The sequence below is a fragment of the Heloderma suspectum genome, chromosome 1 (assembly GCF_057233095.1).
Source record: "Heloderma suspectum isolate Gila_16-S chromosome 1, 16-S_ref, whole genome shotgun sequence".
NCBI classification, from domain to species: Eukaryota; Metazoa; Chordata; class Lepidosauria; order Squamata; family Helodermatidae; genus Heloderma; species Heloderma suspectum.
In genome coordinates this window covers 402279310-402299407 of record NC_139458.1, presented here as the reverse complement: position 1 = coordinate 402299407, position 20098 = coordinate 402279310, and the positions used below count along the sequence as shown (strand labels likewise).

The 20098-nt window shown below is 44.3% G+C and overlaps 1 protein-coding gene across 7 annotated transcripts in view; it reads left to right on the top strand.

The window, feature by feature from the left end:
- Positions 1-20098, top strand: part of RPS6KC1 (ribosomal protein S6 kinase C1) — a 144087-nt gene that overhangs the window by 8968 nt on the left and 115021 nt on the right. For 4 of the 7 annotated variants that reach the window (XM_084828813.1, XM_084828812.1, XM_084828807.1 and 1 more), the window contains exon 2: positions 10258-10293. Coding sequence is in view for 4 of the 7 variants with exons in the window: in XM_084828807.1 (XP_084684933.1) it covers positions 10258-10293 (36 nt within the window). In the remaining 3 variants the exon portion in view is untranslated. Of the gene's footprint in view, positions 1-10062; positions 10294-19507; positions 19653-20098 lie in introns of those variants that run through there. The other 3 variants (XM_084828806.1, XM_084828809.1, XM_084828814.1) reach the window with 2 other exon arrangements.

Below are 20098 nucleotides of genomic sequence, written 5' to 3'. Positions count from 1 at the left end.
TTCACAATTAAGAGAAAAATGCTCTTAAATCAATATATAAACATCTGTAGACAGTTCCCATTTAAGAGAGTTGGATTTTATGTAACCCTCCCTACAAGTAGGTTAAAAAAATAGTAGAAAAGAGGTTGGAATTCTTATCTCTCTACCTCCACAGCCTAAGCCACATTGTACCATACACTCTTGGTTTTATGCGGTTCCTGCATAACCACAACTGATGCACACTAAGCTTGGAATACCAGGAGGGAAAAACAATGGTTAAAGTAAGGCTTTAATAATGTTAACTACAAGCATCCATATAATAGCCAGTGTTTCAAGGAAGCATGATGTAGTAGTAATGGAGGACTTCAATTTCCCCGATATTTGTTGGGAGACAAATTCTGCAAAACATGGCCCCTCCAAGGAATTCCTGACTTGTGTTGCAGATCACTTCCTCCTACAGAAAGTAGAGGAAGGAACTAGAGGATCGGCTATCCTTGACTTGATCCTAACCAACAGAGATGACTTAGTGGATAAAGTAGCAGTTGAAGGAACTCTGGGGGAAAGCGACCATGTTGTACTTGAATTCTTGGTTCTAAAGGAAGCAAAAGCTGAGTGTAGCCAAACGCATACCCTGGATTTTAGGAAAGCTGATTTTAATAAACTCAGAACAATGATAAGTAAGGTCCCATGGCAAGTGACTCTAACGAGAAAAGGAGTCCAAGATGGGTGGGAGTTTTTTAAAAAAGGAAATTCTCAAGGCACAATTACAGACAATTCCAACAAGAAAAAAAAGGTGGACGACAACAGAAGAAGCCAATGTGGCTTCACAAAAAGCTTAGGGATGACCTGAAAACAAAAAAGCACACATATAGGAAGTGGAAGGAAGGACAAGCAGCAAAGGAAGAGTACAGGCAGGTAGCACAGGATTGCAGGGATGGCGTCAGGAAGGCTAAAGCTGAGAACAAGCTGAGGTTAGCAAGGGGTGCTAAAAGCAACAAAAAGGCTTTCTTCAGATACATGCATAGCAAAAGACAGAGGAAAGAAATGGTGGTTCAGCTATTAAATAAGGATGGCAAAATGATAACAGATGACAAAGAAAAGGCAAAAGTGCTCAATTCCTACCTTGGCTCAGTCTTCTCCCAAAAGCGGGTCTATGACCCCCCTGGCAAAGGCAAAGTACAGGCTAAACGGGCAGGATTGCAGCTCGAGATTGATAGGCATATGGTCAAGGAACACCTAATTACTTTGAATGAGTTCAAATCTCCAGGGCCAGACGAACTTCATCCTAGAGTAATAAAGGAACTGGCAGAAGAGCTCTCAGAACCACTGTCTATTATCTTTGAGAAATCATGGAGGACGGGTGAAGTGCCAGATGACTGGAGGAGGGCTAATGTTGTCCATATCTCCAAAAAGAGTAAAAAGGAGGAATCTGGGAACTACAGACCAGTCAGTCTGACATCACTCCCTGGGAAAATTCTGGAGCAGGTGATAAAGCAATCCATCTGGAAGCACCTTGAAAACAATGCCGTGATTACTCGAAGCCAAAATGGATTTGTCAAGAACAAATCCTGCCAGGCGAATCTGATCTCATTTTTTGATCAAGTAACCTCCCTTATGGACTGTGGGAATGCTGTAGACATAATATACTTCGACTTCAGCAAAGCTTTTGACAAAGTGCCCCGTGATATCCCGATGAGCAAACTAGCTCAAAGTGGGCTAGATGAAACAACTATCAGGTGGATGCACAGTTGGCTACAGAATCGGACTCAAAGAGTCTTCTCAAACTGGGGAGAGGTAATGAGCGGAGTACCACAGGGCTCAGTCCTGGGCCCAGTGATCTTCACCATTTTTATCAATGACTTGGAGGAGGAGGTGCAGGGAATGCTGAACAGATTTGCAGATGACACAAAATTGGGTGGGATAGCTAATACCTTGGAAGACACAAACAAAATTCAAAGTGACCTTGATAGACTGGAGTGCTGGGCAGAAAAGAACAGAATGAAATTTAAAAGGGATAAATGCCAAGTTCTGCACCCAGGAAAAAGAAACCAAATGCACAGTTACAAGATGGGGGATACGTGGCTCAACAATACTACAAGTGAGAAGGATCTTGGAATTGTTGTCGATCACAAGCTGAATATGAGCCAACAAAGTGATGTGGCTGCAAAAAAGGCAAATGTTATTTTGGGCTGCAGGGGGAGCTGGGGGTGGCGATGGCTGACAGGAAGCTCTGGCGTGGGCTGGTCCATGAAGTCACAAAGAGTCGGAAGCAACTGAACGAATAAACAACAACAAAAAGCTTCCAAATCCCGGGAAGTACTAGTTCCGCTCTACTCAGCACTGGTTAGGCCCCTTCTGGAGTACTGTGTTCTGTTCTGGGCACCGCACTTTAAGAAGGATGCAGACAAGCTAGAGAGGGTTCAGAGGAAGGCAACTAAGATGATCAGGGGACTGGAAACAAAGCCGTATGAGGAGAGACTGAAAGAACTGGGCATGTTTAGCCTTGAGAAGAGAAGACTGAAGGGAGATATGATAGCGCTCTTCAAATACTTGAAAGGTTGTCACAGAGAGGAAGGCCAGGATCTCTTCTCGATCATCCCAGAGTGCAGGACACGGAATAATGGGCTCAGGTTACAGGAAGCCGGATTCTGGCTGAACATCAGGAAAAACGTTAGAGCAATGAGGCAATGGAACCAATTACCTGGGGAGGTGGTGGGCTCTCCCACACTGGAGGCATTTAAGATGAAGCTGGACAGCCATTTGTCAGGGATGCTGACTTGGATTCCTGCATTGAGCAGGGGGTTGGACTTGATGGTCTTATAGGTCCCTTCCAACCCTACTATTCTGTGATTTTATGATTCTAAGGTTGCCCTTCTCTTCCCACAGAATAGAGCAAAACAGCTGTATAGGACTTGGCATCGGTGCCTTGTTTATTTCGCTTAAATTTCAACACTTTGTAATTGGATTCAAACATTTTAACAGGAAGAAAAGGACGTTCCCCTAGGATGTTCACAGCCTACAGGATGTGTTGTTCAGCAATGAGCGAGTGGGAATCAAGGACCCTTTGGCTGCCATTGGCTGAGTTCTTCTGATTGGCATCCCACTGTTTTTTGCAGCTAGCTCCCTGCATCTCCCATCCAGGGGAAAGACAGTCTGAGACCCGTTCAGCTTTAGTAGTGGAACAGCATGATGTGCCCTCAGACTGCATTCTGAAGATTAAACAAAACAAAATCCATTTGCCTCTGTGACACAGGATGAGATAATGTTTGAGATAATGTTTGAGATAACAGGCAGTACGGAAGATGCTTCTCACCTGAGTGTTTACAATGCAGCTTTTGCAATATCATCCTGGAGACATTTCGAAATGTAAACATCTGTTTCTGCATCGCCTGTGAAGATCTCCTTTTTATCCCTCCTGGAAAATTCCCGAACTTCTCCATACCTCCATTTTTTCTGACTTGGCAGGAGAATGATTTGAACGCTGAAGCTTAGCATTTGCAAAAACAGCTCCGATATGTAGATTTTTAAAAATGGTATAGGATTTACAAGCATGTTCACACGTGTATGCAAAGTGCCCCATTTATTTTTATTGTATTACATTTTTATCAACTCTTCCTCTGCGGTGTTTAGGATGATGTATGTAGTTCTCCCCAACCTATTTCATCCTCGCAGTGGTGCTGCAAGGTAGGTTAGGCTGAGAAATAATGACTGGTCCATGATCCCATGGAGAGCTTTTATGGCTGAGTGGGGTTTTGGACCTGGATCATAGTTTGACACATTTCCAAGTCAATCTATGATAATCAGATGCTCCTAGTGCACCCCTCAGAGTGGCAGGTCCACCACAAGTCATTCTTCTGCCTTGTGCTAGTTTAAGAGGCAGCTTCCCCGCTCCCCCTCTGCCAAGCTATATGCTGACATTAGCACACTGAATAAGGAAGGTAGAAGTTAGTGCCTAAAATAGCCCTGTTCGGAGATATTCACAGATTGCAACTCAAAAATATTCAAAAATCCGGTGCAGAAGAATTGGAGACAATGTGGCTGTACTTCCCTTAAATAACTGGCTGATGTAAGTGCCACACATGGTGATCACATCCCTTTGGGCAGCTATTAGTGTCGGTTTATGAATTTATAATTCGTAATTTTATGAACTATAGTTTATGAACTTACAGTTCATAAACTGATATTCTTCCACAAAGGTCAGAGCAGATTGTATATGGTTCCTAGGAGATCTCCCATCATTATCATCTATAAAGCATCTAGTTTTCTGCTAGCTCCCATCTAGGTAGCTTAGAGGGCCAAACCCACTTAGCTTCAGCAGTAGAACTCATCGTTCACCAAGACTGGTAGGCCAAAAGGGACTGTGTGGTGGTTGTTGATATAGATTTTCAGCATGCATCAAAGAGGTATTATGTGCAGTCTTCCCAAACCTGGTGCCCTCCAGATATTTTGGGCTTCAACATACATCAGCCCCAGCCAGCAGGCCTAATGGTCAGGAATCCTGCAAGTTGTAGTCCAAAACATCTGGAGGGCACCAGGTTGGGGAATACTGTTTTATAGTACCAGGACTGAATGTGTCTCTATAACAAATGCTTGTGTCCCATCCCAGCAGACTTTGCAGGGAATGAAGCTATCTCAAAGCATTACATAGCAGTTGCAGCTACAGCCTTTCTCAGTCTGGTACCCTCAAGATGTTTTGGACTACAGTAAGGCCTCATCCCTTCATGGATCACTGCCTTGTTGTGGCGAAGGGGCTTGTGTAACTCAGTGAAGCCAGAAGCTATGTCGTGCAGGGCCACCCAAGACGGACAGGTCATGGTGGAGAGTTCTGACAACATGTGGTCCACTGGAGAAGGAAATGGCAACCCACTCCAGTATTCTTGCCAAGAAAACCCCATGGAACGTATCACAAGGCTAAAACAGATTACGCTGGAAGATGAGCCCCTCAGGTCGGAAGGTGTCCAATATACTACTGGGGAAGAGCAGAGGGAATTTCCAAGTAGCGCCAGAAAGAGTGAAGCGGCTGGGCCAAAGCCAAAAGGTCACTCAGCTGTGGATATGTGTGGTGGTGAAAAGAAAGTCCGATGCTGTAAAGAACAATATTGTTTAGGAACCTGGAATGTAAGATCAATGAATCAAGGTAAGCTGGAGGTGGTCAAACATGAGATGGCAAGATTGAACATCGACATCTTGGGAATCAGTGAACTAAAATGGACAGGCATGGGTGAATTTAATTCAGGTGACCATTATATCTACTACTGTGGGCAAGAATCCCTTAGAAGAAATGGAGTAGCACTCATAGTCAACAAAAGGGTGGGAAAAGCAGTATTGGGGTACAATCTCAAAAATGATAGAATGATCTCAGTACGAATCCAAGGCAAACCATTCAACATCACAGTAATTCAAGTCTATGCCCCAACCACTGATGCCGAAGAAGCTGAGGTTGATGGGTTCTATGAAGAACTACAACACCTTCTAGAACTAACACCCAAAAAAGATGTCCTCTTCATCATAGGGGATTGGAATGCTAAAGTAGGAAGTCAAGAAATCACTGGGATAACAGGCAAGCATTGCCTTGGTGTACAAAATGAAGCAGGACAAAGGCTAATAAGAGTTTTGCCAAGAGAACACACTGATCATAGCAAACACTCTTTTCCAACAGCACAAGAAGCGACTCTACACATGGACATCACCAGATGGTCAATATCGAAATCAGATTGATTATGTCCTTTGCAGCCAAAGATGGAGAAGCTCCATACAGTCAGTAAAAACAAGATCTGGAGCTGACTGTGGCTCAGATCATGAGCTGCTTCTTGCAAAATTTCAGCTTAAATTGAAGAACGTAGGGAAAACCACTAAACCATTGAGGTATGACCTAAATAATATCCCTTATGAATATACAGTGGAGGTGAGGAATAGATTTAAGGGATTAGACCTGATAGACAGAGTGCCTGAGGAACTATGGAGGGAGGTCCGTAACATTGTTCAGGAGGCAGCAGTTCAATCCATCCCCAAGAAAAAGCAATGCCAGAAAGCCAAGTGGCTGTCTGATGAGGCTTTACAAGTAGCTGAGGAAAGAAGGGAAGCAAAAAGCAAGGGAGAAAGGGGAAGATATATCCAACTGAATGCAGAGTTCCAGAGAATAGCAAGGAGAGACAAGAAGGCCTTCTTAAATGAACCATACAAAGAAATTGAGGAAAACAACAGAATGGGAAAGACTAGAGATCTCTTCAAGCAAATCGGAGATCTCAAGGGAACGTTTTGTGCAAAGACAGGCATGATAAAGGACAAAGAAGGCAGGGACATAACAGAAGCAGATGAGATTAAGAAGAGGTGGCAAGAATACACAGAAGAACTATACAGGAAAGATCTTAATGTCCCTGATAGCCATGATAGTGCGGTCACTGCACTTGAGCCGGACATCCTAGAGAGTGAAGTCAAGTGGGCCTTAGGAAGCATTAGTAACAACCAAGCTAGCGGAGATGACAGTATTCCAGCTAAGCTATTTAAAATCCTAAAAGATGATGCTGTTAAAGTGCTGCACTCAATATGCCAACAAATTTGGAGCACTCCACAGTGGCCACAAGACTGGAAAAGGTCAGTTTACATTCCATTTCCAAAGAAGGGCAACGCCAAAGAGTGTTCAAACTACCGTACAATTGCGCTCATTTCACATGCCAGCAAGATGATGCTCAAAATCCTACAAGCTAGGGTTCAGCAGCATGTGAACCGAGAACTACCAGAAGTACAAGCTGGGTTTCGAAGAGGCAGAGGAACTAGAGATCAAATCGTCAACATTCGCTGGATCATGGAGAAAGCAAGAGAATTCCAGAAAAACGTCTATTTCTGCTTCATTGACTGTGCTAAAGCCTTTGATTGTGTGGATCACAACAAACTGGCAAATTCTTAAAGAGATGGGAGTACCAGACCACCTTACCTGTCTCCTGAGAAACCTGTACGAGGGTCAAGAAGCAACAGTAAGAACCAGACATGGAACAACCGATTGGTTCAAAATTGGGAAAGGAGTACGACAAGGCTGTATATTGTCGCCCTGCTTATTTAACTTATATGCAGAGTACATCATGAGAAATGCCAGGTTGGATGAATCACTGGTCAGAATTAAGATTGCCGGGAGAATTATCAACAACCTCAGATACGCAGACGATACCACCTTAATGGCAGAAAGCGAAGAGGATCTCAAGAGCGTCTTGCTGAGGGTGAAAGTGGAGAATGCAAAAGCTGGTTTGAAACTCAACATTAAAAAAACGAAGATCGTGGCATCTCGCCCCATCACTTCCTGGCATATAGAAGGGGAAGAAATGGCAGCAGTGACAGATTTTACTTTCTTGGGCTCCAAGATCACCGCAGACGGTGACTGTAGCCATGAAATTAAAAGACGCTTGCTCCTTGGGAGGAAAGCTATGGCCAACCTAGACAGCATAGTAAGAAGCAGAGACATCACCTTGCTGACAAAGGTTCGTATAATCAAAGCTATGGTTTTCCCAGTAGTAATGTATGGCTGTGAGAGTTGGACTATAAGGAAGGCTGAGCGCCGAAGGATTGATGCTTTCGAACTGTGGTGCTGGAGAAGACTCTTACAAGTCCCCTGGACTGCAAGGAGGTCAGATCAGTCCATCCTAAAGGAAATCAACCCTGAGTGCTCATTGGAAGGACAGATCCTGAAGCTGAAGCTCCAATATTTTGGCCACCTAATGCGAAGAGAAAACTCACTAGAAAAGACCCTGAAGCTGGGAAAGATTGAAGGCAAAAGGAGAAGGGGACGGCAGAGGATGAGATGGCTAGATAGCATCACTGATGCAATGAATATGAACTTGAGCACGCTCCGGGAGAGAGTGGAGGACAGGAAGGCCTGGCGTGCTATGGTCCATGGGGTCACAAAAAGTCGGACATGACTTAACGACTGAACAACAACAACAACAAGGCCTCATAAGAATGTAAGAAGAGCCCTGCTGGATCAGCCCAAAGGTCTTTCTAGTCCAGCATTCAGTGCACATAGTGGCCAACCCATGGGAAACCCACAACAGGACATGAGTGCAACAGCACCCTCCTGCCCATGTTCCCCAGCAACTGGTGTACATAGGCATACTTCTTCTGATACTGGAGGTAGCATATGGCCAGCAGGACTAGTAGCCACTGATAGCCTTCTCCATTAATTTGTCCAATCCCCTTTTAAAGCCATCCAAAGTGGTGGCCATCACTACATTTTCTGGTAGCAAATTCCATAGTTTGACTATGCATTGTGTGAAGACGTACTTCCTTTTTATTATTATGGGAGAGAGAGAAAAAAAGTCTCCCTATGCACCTTCTCCATACCATGCATAGTTTTGTACACTTCTGTAATGTCTCCCCTTACTTGCTCTTTTTGTGAGCTAAACAGTCCTAGCTTTTGTAACCTTTCCTCATAGGGGAGTTGCTCCAGCCCCTTGATCATTTTAGTTGCCCTTCTCTGCGCTTTTTCCAACTCTAAAATATCCTTTTTTAGGATAGATCTCAGGGGTCAACTGGGTATATATAAGGGGAAATGGTCAGCTAGGTAGACTACCACACAAGTACACACACACAATCCACATCATTGATTAGCAGGAGGAAGATTGCACTGCTGTAAACATTGGAGGTGAGTGAGGGATGACTCTCTGGATGGACTTTGCATCTATTCTGGTCTGATTGCTACATTTGTAATCAAGAAGGAGCTTTCTCAAAAGACCAGTGGCCTTGCAGTTGGCTCACTTCAGTCACCTCTTCTCTTTTACATCCATCTCCCTGATGTCTGTTTACTTGCAGGTAAACATCTAATGTGGTGATCTACAAACATGATTTGCACATTTCCCTCTCTCCGGGGAATAGACCTGTATGTATGAATTCTATAATGCTTGAAGAGGTCCCAAGGAGCATGTTTAAGGGGTAACAAACATAGTGCTGGGGATTCAGGTCAAAATGATGGCAAGGCTCAGCCCAGTGCTAGAGAAATAGGAAGCATCTTGGAAGTGCAGAAGGAGAGTGTAATAGCTTCTCTCAGGGACGAATGACTCAGTCCGAGGGAGTGTAGTAGATCTTGGAGTTTTATAGTGGAGAGTGGCATGCTCTTGGCTGTCTAGGGCAGGGGGGTGCAACTTGTGGCCCTCCAGATATTTTGGCCTACAGCTTCCATCAGCCCTAGCCAGCATGTTTGGGGAGCTCTGGGCTTTCTCAGAAACTTCTCAGAGGTTGTTTGGTGAAGATCAGTAATGGTGGACAAGCTTCCCTGATTGTCAGCTAGCCCACCATGATCTTTCATCCATACTCAGCCACATAAGACTGTTGGGTGTCTTCTAGGGTGTAAATTCAGCTCTTGCAGGGCAATGAGGAAGAATGCCTTGTGCACTGACCAGAACATCGCTGGAACATTTTATGCTACACAGGGCTTTCAAGGCAGGCACAAAGTGGGCGGCAGGGATGTGTGTCTTGGTAAACTAGCCAGTGTGGGAAACCTGCTGAAGGGAGGAAGTTTGTTAACCACAGTTGAAGAAAGAAAGAAATGGGAGATGCTTTGTTTTCCTAAACTAACAATTTAATCACATTGCTGAATGACGTGCCTTTCACTTCTGTAGCACTTCTACATTTTTTTTGCCAACAATACAAATATGGGCCTAAAGAGTAATTGTAGATGGGTTGCAGTTTCTCAGATGTTTTGCAGAGGCTATGCATGGTGAGGGAGATGGGATTGGGTGCCCCCGCTTTGCCCTCAGTGTCTGTGAGCCATGCTGAATGAGACCGAAGGCCTATCTAGTCCAGCATCCCGTAAACACGGTGGCCAACCAGCTGCCTGTGGGAAATCACTACCATGATCATAATTTTTCTATAGAGACCTATGTGCATCAAGCTCAGTCTCTGTAGGCTCCAGCTGTGCATTCTGTGATATATTGTTTATCCAGTTTGGGGCCTACTTGGGTTCGTTTTTACCCATATAGTCCTCTTTGCAAATATGATGCTCCAGCGTGTGGACATCAGGGATGGAGTGGGTGAGTGTAAATTAGATCCACCTTGCCACACATACCTGCAAAGCCTGTGTGGTGGGCAACACGTAGCCCTCCAGTTGTTTTGGCCAACAACTCCCATCAGCATAGCCAATGGTGAGGGATGATGGGAATGGTAGGGCAAAACATCTGGAGGGCAGTAGGTTGCTCCCCTGCCCACCTCCAGTCTACATTAATCATTGGACTCTCCCCTTTATTAAAAGGAATGACTTCTAGCACTGACAAGGCCTCTGCTTTTGTTTTTCAGATTGTTTCACGAAAAAATCCGGAGGATGTCCAGGAGGTAACGTATTTGCATTTATGACGGCGCTTTTGTTCACTTCCTTGTTTGTTTCATCTTTTTAAAAGTGTTGTTGACTCATTGTAGTCATTCTCAACATAGGTATGGCACAAACCTATGCATGTGTCTGTTTTGTCATTTTTATATTACAAAACAGACTAGGTAGACATCTGTAATAATAAATGGGGATAGTAGAAAATTGCGACTTGAATCACAGTTCTAAGGTGCCACAATTCTAAGGTGCTCGATAGAATTGCTCCTCCTCTCTTAAGGAATGAACTGGTAATTGCTGGCTAATCTTGTCCCTGCCGTCTTGGTAGGTCATTTGCTCATGAGCCAAATCTAGGAATTCTGCTGTGTAGATATATTTTACTCCCATATCTGATAGTCACAATGGAGGATTTTAGGGAAGTGGGCAAATTGGAAAGGGACAGAGGGGTTCTCTTACAAGTTGGTAACTTGGTGTGCAGAAAGCTTGTAAAAATGTATCGCAACACCATAATATTTACCTATCACTGCTCTAATTAAATTGGTGGGTGCCTCAGTCTTGCTCCTTTGTTTTTCAACCCTTTGGGGTGTCATCTACAGTGGAAGCTGGTGGCTCCGATGTCAGTGGGGCTGTGAATCCGCTCTGGGTTTCAGTCAGAACCATTCAGAACTCTACAGGAGCTATCCAAGGTGCTGAACCCATTTTGGGGATAGGGTTCAGCCCTTTGGGTAGCTCCTTTAGAGTTCTGACTTGTCCTGACTGAAACCCAGCGCGGGTTCACTGCCCCGCTGACATCAGAGCCACCAGCTTCCACTGGTCATCTACCCTACTTTTGGTGGCCCCTGTAATTTTTATATGTTGTGGTCATTCTATCTCCCCCCACCCCACTGCGTATGCATGTGTGGGTTCATAATAAAATGTGGCATAAAATGTGGCAGCCAGAACTAGGACTGAGCAGCAGCAGAGAAAGAAGGGAGAAAAGGCAGGGTGGTCGGAGAGGCTGAGGGAGTCTGACATGATTGGCGGCTGCCTGCTTGCTGCAGAATCTGGATTTAGTGCTAGCAGAGTGCAAGGTGCTATATCAGGGTGCAGATTAGAACATGGCTGGGGAGCTGGATTTCTCCTACCTGCCTCTGGACCTCCATGGGCCAGATGATGTCAGCGGCCTACAGCGGAGACTGGTGGCTCCAATGTCAGTGAGTCAGTAAATCTGCTCCGGGTTTCAGTCAGAACTCTAAAGGAGCAATCCAAGGTGCTTCTGCACCTTCAAGAGCTCCCTTAGAGTTCTGACTGGTTCTGACTGAAACCTGGAGCAGATTCTTTCCCCCACTGACATTGGCCCCACTGGCCTGCACTGGTGGCCAAGCCTCCTCCCCTGGAGGAACCCCATGAAGCCGCACAGGCCGGATTCGGGAGCCCAGTGGGCTGGGGATTCTGCACCCCTGCACTATATAGATTTTGAACGTGATTCGGTAAGATGAACAAAGAAGAGAAAAAGGAGGAAAAGTAAGACTGGATAAGGGAGAACCAAAGACAGGAACTTGGGAAGTTACCTTATACCAGGTGAGACTATTGGTCCATCTAGCCCAGTATTGTGCGCTGTAATTGGCTGAGGTTCTTCAGGGCCTCAGGCAGAGATCTTTCCCATTACTTGCTTCCTGGTCCTTTTATGACTGGCCTGAACAGGAACTGAACCCGGAACCCTCTTCATGCAAAGCACGTGTTCTACCACCAAACTGTGGTCATTTCCCCAAGGGTGAGGTAAGGGAGGGAAAATTGGTTGCACACAACGTGGAATACTTGAGGCTATGGTAGCTCAGGAAAGCTTCGCATAGGGAGTGAGCTTTGATGAGGTGGTTGGTCTGTCAGGTGGACAGGAAGACAGGAGGGCTGGGGCTGTTCCTGGTATCCCTAGAGCCATGAACAGAGTAAAAAATACTTCTTCTGCAGTTCTGCATGGGGGGATGCTCAGCCCCTCATGTGACTGATGTCCCCAGTGGGCTGTGTGGAACAACAGAACAAATTCTCCAAATGTGTCGTGATGTATTCCTCACGCACAAGGTTTCTGCTTGAGATGTTTGTGAGGGGAAAATCGTGTTGTTGTTTTTAAACAAAAATGAACTGCTTCTGTGCAGCTTCTGGATATGGTATAAGGAAGCAGTGGAGGGAGTGAGAGAGTAAGCAAGGGGAAGGAGAGTTGAGAGCCATGAGTATTAGGACTGGATAATTTGGAATCAATGCAAAAGGAACAGTAAGCAAGCTTAGAGAGGATCAGGTGGATATGATTACAGTGAGATGGGATTCGAACAGAGGCATCTCAAATCAACTGAAGAGAATGGAAAGAAAACTGAGGGCCTAACTATACGTTACATTAAATGCGAAGCATGCAGTGTCATCTCCATTTTTTAAAGCTAGGTTCAATCTTAAAAATAAATACATAAACATTTGAAGCAGAAATCTGTTCTTTTAAAAAAAAATTCTTAGTTTGTGTTTATGTGCCACCATAGCAAAACCTTGGTACTTCCACAGACCATACTTAAAGCATAATACTATATTCCCTATATGCCCTTAGCATATTTTAACATTTGAAAATAGCCTTGCAAAATTCGGAGAAATGCAGTATTGGAAGCATAACTGTGTTCCAATCCAGGCGCTAGTTCAGGAGGTGTAAATCAAGGCAGTCCATTTTCAAATGTGGACCAAACAAAATCTTTAAGCTCCCCTACCTGGAGATGCTAATTCTTAAAGGTAGTGTAGAAGTAGATAAGATGATTGATGCTGGTATGTAGGAAGCTTTTGCTTGCAGCAGCAAATGTAGCCAATGTGAAAGGTTCATTATGTCAGGCTGATATCCAAACTTGCCTCTGTATATAAGAAAACCACTTTTGAAACACAGCTTGCTTTGAGACGGCGGGATGCATGATTGTGAGGCTTTATGGCAGGGGTGTTGAACCTCTTTCAGCCCAAGGGCCAAATTCCATTTTGGAGAAGCTCTCAGGGGCTGCATTCCAGTGGCAGATAGGGCCAAAGGTAAAACAGGGCAGGGGCAAAGGGGCTGATGCCAGAATACCAAAAAAATCAGCATATTTACTTAAAGCTTTTCTTGCCAGTAACTAAGCCTCAGGAGATGCATTTCAACCTTTTAGAACAGGAAAAAAGCGCAAAAGTCAGGAAACCACCAAACTATTGGCAGAGGAAAATGGGTGGGGCTAGGAGAAGGCGCATGGCCCTCTGGGGAGCCCAAATCTGGACCACTTAGGGACCCCACGTGGTCTGGATTTGACCCATGAGCCTGAGGTTCTGCACTCCTGCTGTACAGTTTCACTCTTTTGAATATGAGCGATTATTTTTCCTGCATAAAAAGCTGGTCCTGGAAGTGTTAATTCAGTAGTCTAATCTGAGTTTGAATTTGCATCTTTGCCACTCAGCGGATCAGAGGGTAAAGCATGATCAGCATAGAAGACCCTAGGCTCAGGATTTTAATTGAAACAAATCAGTTACTTGATTGATACGCAATGCCCCCAAATAATCATTATGCTTAAAAATAATATTATCTTCATGTAGACAGTAACATTTATTAACTTGAAGAGAGACATAGTAACATTAGTATTTAGAAAAGATTATGAATGGCCAAAGAAGATCATAAGAAAGCAATCAGCAAACCAACAACAGTATAAATGGTTGAAGAAAGGCAGTAACCTCTGTCTGAACAAAAAGAAGGAACAAGGGAGACAAGAGCAGGCCGAGAAAACATCAGGGCCCCTACCCTTCCCCCTGGGAGATGAGAGGCAAAGCAGGGCCATTCCACCAATCCTACTCAAAATCTGCTTAATTTTTTCCTTTCCCCTCTCCATCCCCCATTCCTTGTGTGCTGTTTCTTTTCATATTGTAAGCTTGCAGATGGGGACTGTCCTTATTTTACTGATTGATCGTATTTTACTGATTGATTGTAAGCCATGTTTTTTATTGGCACTCTGTTTTTAAAATCTGTAATTCTTAATATGGTGTTTTATTCTTTTTATCTTTTAAAAATAATTTTATCTCTTTTTGTTCACTGCTCCGGAATCTGTTTCAATGAGGAGCGGTATATAAATGTTGTAAATAAATAAATAAAATAAATAAGCTGCTCTGGGAACCTTTTTTGACTGAGTGGGATAAAAATAATTTAAACAAGCAAACAGACAAACATGTATTTATTTAAAACATTTTTATACTGCCCTTCAATTTATGTAGAATTTCACAGCAGTGTACAATCCATCATATTACAACATAAATACAATAATATAACAGTGGGTAAAACCCTTAATAATGAAAACGTACACACATTGAAATGCCTGGGTGAACAAAAACCTTTAAGGCGTTCCATAGTCTAGGCTTGTCCAACTTGGTGCCCTCAAGATGTGTTGGACACATCTGTAGTAGTTTACAGTCTGCTGACTGAATACCATTGCTAGGGATGTACGGACTGTATAAAATCCGTTCTGTCTGTGTTTTGCAGATTGTCAGGTGCCTTTTGTTCCGTCGTCCGCCCACTAGGGATGTCAGAGAATTCCGCCACAGACTCCAGTCCCGGCGGGATTCCGCAGGGTGGCGGGGGGGCAGGAGGCTGATCCGCCAGGGATTCCGGGGGGGCGGATTCTAAAGAAATCCGGCCCCCCGGAATCCCTGGCGGATTAGCCTCCTGCCCCCCCGCCACCCTGCGGAATCCCGCCGGGATGGAGCTTACCTGGGGCAGATGTGGTGGCGGCTCCGGCGGTGGCAGCTCCGGCTGGTCTCCCGGCTGGTTCTGCCTGGCTGCTGTGGCTGCAAATGCTACGACGGCCGCCATTTGCGTGCTTGCAGGCAGCTATGATAGGCTACTTAAGTATTTACTTACGTAGCCGCTACACCATTTGCACCCCTGCTCTTTGCCGTGATAGGCTACGTAAGTATTTATCATGGCTGCCTGCAAGTATGCAAATGATGGCTGCAGCAGCCCGGCCGCGGCCGGTGGCTCCGTGGAACCGCCGCGGAGCAGAGCCAGTCCGGGGAGGATTCCGGGGGGTGGGATGGAGCACCTCCCCCCCACTGCTGATGCCCCGGAACGGATGGGTGAGTAAGATTCGTACATCCTACTGCCCAGAGACGGATGCAAACATTTTTTTTGTAATGAGGAAAAATACGCAAATAGTTACATAAGGATTTACATAAGGATTTACTTAATTTCTTTAGTACATTACTTTTAGCGTATTGTCCCCCATTCCATTTAATGTTTCCTCAGCAGAAACTTACGTACTTTCCTACAAATTTATATGTGTAAATTCTGGGAAAGTAAAAAAATCATCTGGAGGTCCATGGACTCACTCCGCACAGCCTGTGGGGGTCACTCCACAGCAGATTCTGCAGGTCGGATTCTTAGAAATTCGAGCTCATTTCAGTCTGTCTCGAATTTCTCCAGCATCCCTAACCACTGCTATCACACTCCATAGACTACAAATAACCTGGAATGGTGCTTAGTAGCCCATTTGTTTCACAAGCCTCTGTGCGTCTCTCTTGCCTCTAGTCTCTTCTTCTCTTTGAAATTTGAGATTTTTCTTTTGTACTTCCATCTTCTAAACATTCTTACTTAAAAGCCAGACTTGATAGATCTCGCTTCCATGTTAAGTTGTATTTATTTATTTATTTCATTTCTATACCGCCCAGTAGCCGAAGCTTAAGTATGCTTAAGATCCCCATCCTCCTGCACAGATGTGGCATTTTGATCTTGCGGATGGGCTGAAAGTCTAGATTTGCCTTTCTCATTAGCATTTCACAGTTGTGTGTCTTTCCCTTCTTTCCCTCTCATCTCCATCCTTTCCCCTCCTGCTCCCACACCACTAGAGAATTGATCTCTGGGTGGCACAGATAGTGTAATATTTATTTAAAGTATTTTTATCCTGCTCCTCCGCCAAAAAGGCTTCCAGAGAGGCTTACATGCAATCAGTAAAACAAAACAGTCCCTGCCCACAGGCTTATAATCTAGAAAGACACGACACAAAAGGAAAAAGGAATAGGGAGGGAAGAGGGAAGAATCAAGTCTTTCAGCACAGCTAATGGAATGGCTCCACTTCCCTCTCAGAATAGATTACATTCTTCATTTTCTCACCTTTTTCTGTACTCTACTCCTGGTCCTCATAACTTGTGAATGACCAAGCCATTCAAGGCACAGCCATTCTGTATTGTGGCTTTCCAGGTTCTTGACACCTTCCCAGCTTTTAAGGATGGACACGTCTGTCTGTTTCCCTTTCTTCCACATTATTTTTTTTTTTCATTTCAAGTTCTTTCCATCCTGATTATGAAGAAATTGCAAATGTTGGTTAAGTTCTGATAAAAAAACGAATCAAACAAATTTTTCACCCATCTACACCAGCTAAATTCAATAGGTGTATACCTATTTCCAGTGTGGAGAAGACTGTGTTGTACTGCCTTGTAGGTGCTAATGATGAGGACTGTGTCAGAAATAAGAGGTGGTAACCCAGTGACCCGGTTTGCATGATCACTGCTGCTGCTGTGGCTTATTTCAGTGTGTGCTGGCACGTGCCGAGCGACTTTTGAATCAAGCCTTGACCGTGGCTTCCTGTGATGTCTGAACCTGGCGAAGGTGGGTTGTTGGCATGGTTAACAAACCACCCAGGTTGTGGGTGGGTTGTTGGCATATTTAGCAGCCCACCCACAACTCATTTTCACTGGGTTCGGATGTCATGACAAGACTGGCTTGAATATTCAAAATGGCCACCTGCCTGTGTCACAGCCCACCATGGCTTAAATAAGGTGGGTTGTTTGATCGTGTGAACCTGCCCTAATTCAGCAGCACAAACATGGTTGAATAGACAGGGATTGAAATCTAGGCTAAGCACTCAAAGTCCTTTGCCTGGATGGATGATAGATCTGCCTTTTTTGCTGTCTCCCACATTTGATTTTTTTTTTTTAAATCTCAAGTTCTGTCTGTCCTATTTATGAAGACATTTGTGAATGTTGGGAAGTTTTTATCAACCCCACCCCCCATGAACTGAACAAAATTCTCACCAATTCCTACCTGTTTTTGCAGCCCCAATCAAGTAGCAAAACCAGGAGGTTTATTGGTGGGCTCCCAAATATGGCTGATGGAATGCATTTGGCTTGGTGCAGGTCTGATCAATTTTAAGCAGAGAGGCTCCATTCCAGTGGGGTTCCCGATTAATCCATGGGAAACAGAAACAAGACATCCTATGCCAGATTTCCCCAACCCAGTGCCCTCTAGATGTTTTGGACCACAGACTCCATCAGCTCCAGCCAGTACGGTTAATGATGATGCTGGCTGGGAATAATGGGGATTATAGTCCAAGAAAGACATCAGATTGGGGAAGGCTGTCCTGTGCTCTTAAAACAACAACAACAACAACAGATCCCATCATTTTATTACTCATATATGATGAGTGTCTTTTGCTTATAAACAGTCATTCAAATTACATATTAGGCATCAACCAGATGGACCATACTTTGAAAAGCTGAGTTTGCACATGAAAAATACACTTCAGCCCAGATGCAGGTTGCAGAATATATGCTGCCTGTTGCCAGAAAAGAATCTGCCATTTGTCCATGTGGAATGTCTGATGTTTAAAACTTGGAGGTGGGTGGGAAATGGCTGGAGAATAGATCATGAAGTTGTGTTGGAATTATTTTGGTTGCAATTGGTCAATGATGCTTATAGCTGGACCTACGTGTAATAGGTTTTTTAAAAAATTAAAAAAAATATGTATCAAGATAACCTAAATTGTGCACTTAGGCACAGAAGTGTGAAGACCTGGAAAAATGAGGGGAAACCCCCAGAATTTCTTCTTCTAATTTCTTATGGGGAAAAAACATGTTTTCCTTCCCCCCAGTGAGGGAAGAGTGTTCACATCTCTATTTAGGCCAGGCTTCCCCAACCCTCTAGAACTTTTGGACTACGACTCCCAGCATTCCTGACTATTGGCTATGCTGGTCTGAGCTGATGGGAATTGAAGTCCAAAACATATGGAGGGCATCAGTTTGGGGAAGGCTGATTTAGGGGAACAAAAATGCATTGTATAAATTGAGGAATTTTGAACTGGCCTGTTTGAAGTTCCTCAGTTTCCACAGTTGTTTTCCTTCTAAGAAGCAGGTTTGACTAGAATTTGGATTTGGGGATGGGGTTGGGGGACTAGAAGAATGGAGAGGATTAAGTGCAGGTGTAGGGATTTTCTTGGCTGTGCAATTTTCATTTAATAAAGCATATATGTACTATGCGAGGGGGTTAAAAGAGGGGTTGAGGTAATGTTTATAGTGAGGGTATATATAGATGGGGAGGGGGCTGTAGGAACTTATTAGTATGGCATAGGGAAAAGACAGCTTTTGGGGTTTGGCTTAAGGGATACTTATAGTGGGATAATGCTTTGGGGGAGTAACGGGGCAGGTAGGAGAGCAAAGATCCTTTGTATTAGAAGCTATTTAGGTGCTGTATATGATATAAGGGGGTAGGTAGTCTTTCCAAGAGAAGACAGCCTAAAATGTGACATGGCCCAATAGATTTAAGAATTGTAGAATATGTATGAGAAAGGAGATTACCGGTTTTGGAAGTGTATTTAAGAGTGAGCTGAGTAGAGGAGGGCAGTCTTTTTTCTCCTCCAGACATGAGACCCATGTTGCTTTGAGACAAGTTCTTAGGCCTTAGTGGGTTCTCGGGCTTGTCTTGGCAGGAGGGAGAGTCTCTTTACCAGAAGGGTGGGTGATAACCATTTCAAGCTGCTAGATTTGTAAGTATATATTTATGTCTGCTTTGCTGAGTGAAAGTTTGTGTGCTTGTTGTATTTCTCTTTATTCTTTAATAAATGTATTTAACATATGTCATGGTTTTAGCTTTTAATTTTAAAAGGTTTGAGTGAATGTGAGCATTCTGTCTCGAGTCCCCAAAGGTACCTCACCCACACTGTTCAGGCCAAACCAGGGGTAAACTACCGAAGTGTGCAGGAATCTCCACTTCTAGGCAACCTACAGTTTCACTCTCAGGGTTTTGCCTTACAGTCCGCGTCAAACCAAGGATGGTCCAAGGAAGGTGTGCAGGAATCCCTAATGCCATGCACCCTGAGGATTTTGCTTCAAGTTTTTCCCCTTACACAGGGAGTAGTACTGAAGATAGGCAATGAAATGTGCAGGGCTTTGAGTCTCTCATGCTGTGACCACAGGAACTGTTTGCTTACCCATCCTCTCTAGTTTCTGAAGGGGTGTCCAGTCCGCTGCTGATGGTTGCTCAAGAAGAAGGTTTAGTCCCCATCACATCTTGTGACCTGCCAACTTTTCCACTGAATTAGTCCTGAGTTTTCTCACCGAAAAGTCTATTCCTCATTAAAGCAGTCTTGTGAGTAAATCCACAGAAGCTACTAGTCCAGAAAAAATGGTTAGCCTGTCGGTCCAAACTGGCTTCTGTAAAGCTAACCTGCCTAGTCACCTCCAGGCAATTGTTACCAGAAGGGATTAGGTGAGTGGCTACTTGCAACTCTGTGGTAAATTGGTGCGAGTTTTAGAGTGATAATTCTAGTCTTGTACTGTCCCTCTTGGAGGTGATTGACCTGCTCTTTCTCTCCCACCCCCCACAGTATAAGAACCTTCCATAAATATGCCTGCAGTGAATTTGTGCCATTGTACTTGGCCCCTTTGAACATTGTGTCAGTTTTACCTACCAATTCCTTTTAAAGCAGAGGCTAAAGCCAGCCACATCACCATCCTACTGGAATCCAGTTCCTTCGGTAGTCCATCTGAGGCACATTTCTTGTCAGTGTGCTTTGACAAAATTTAGGATTAGGT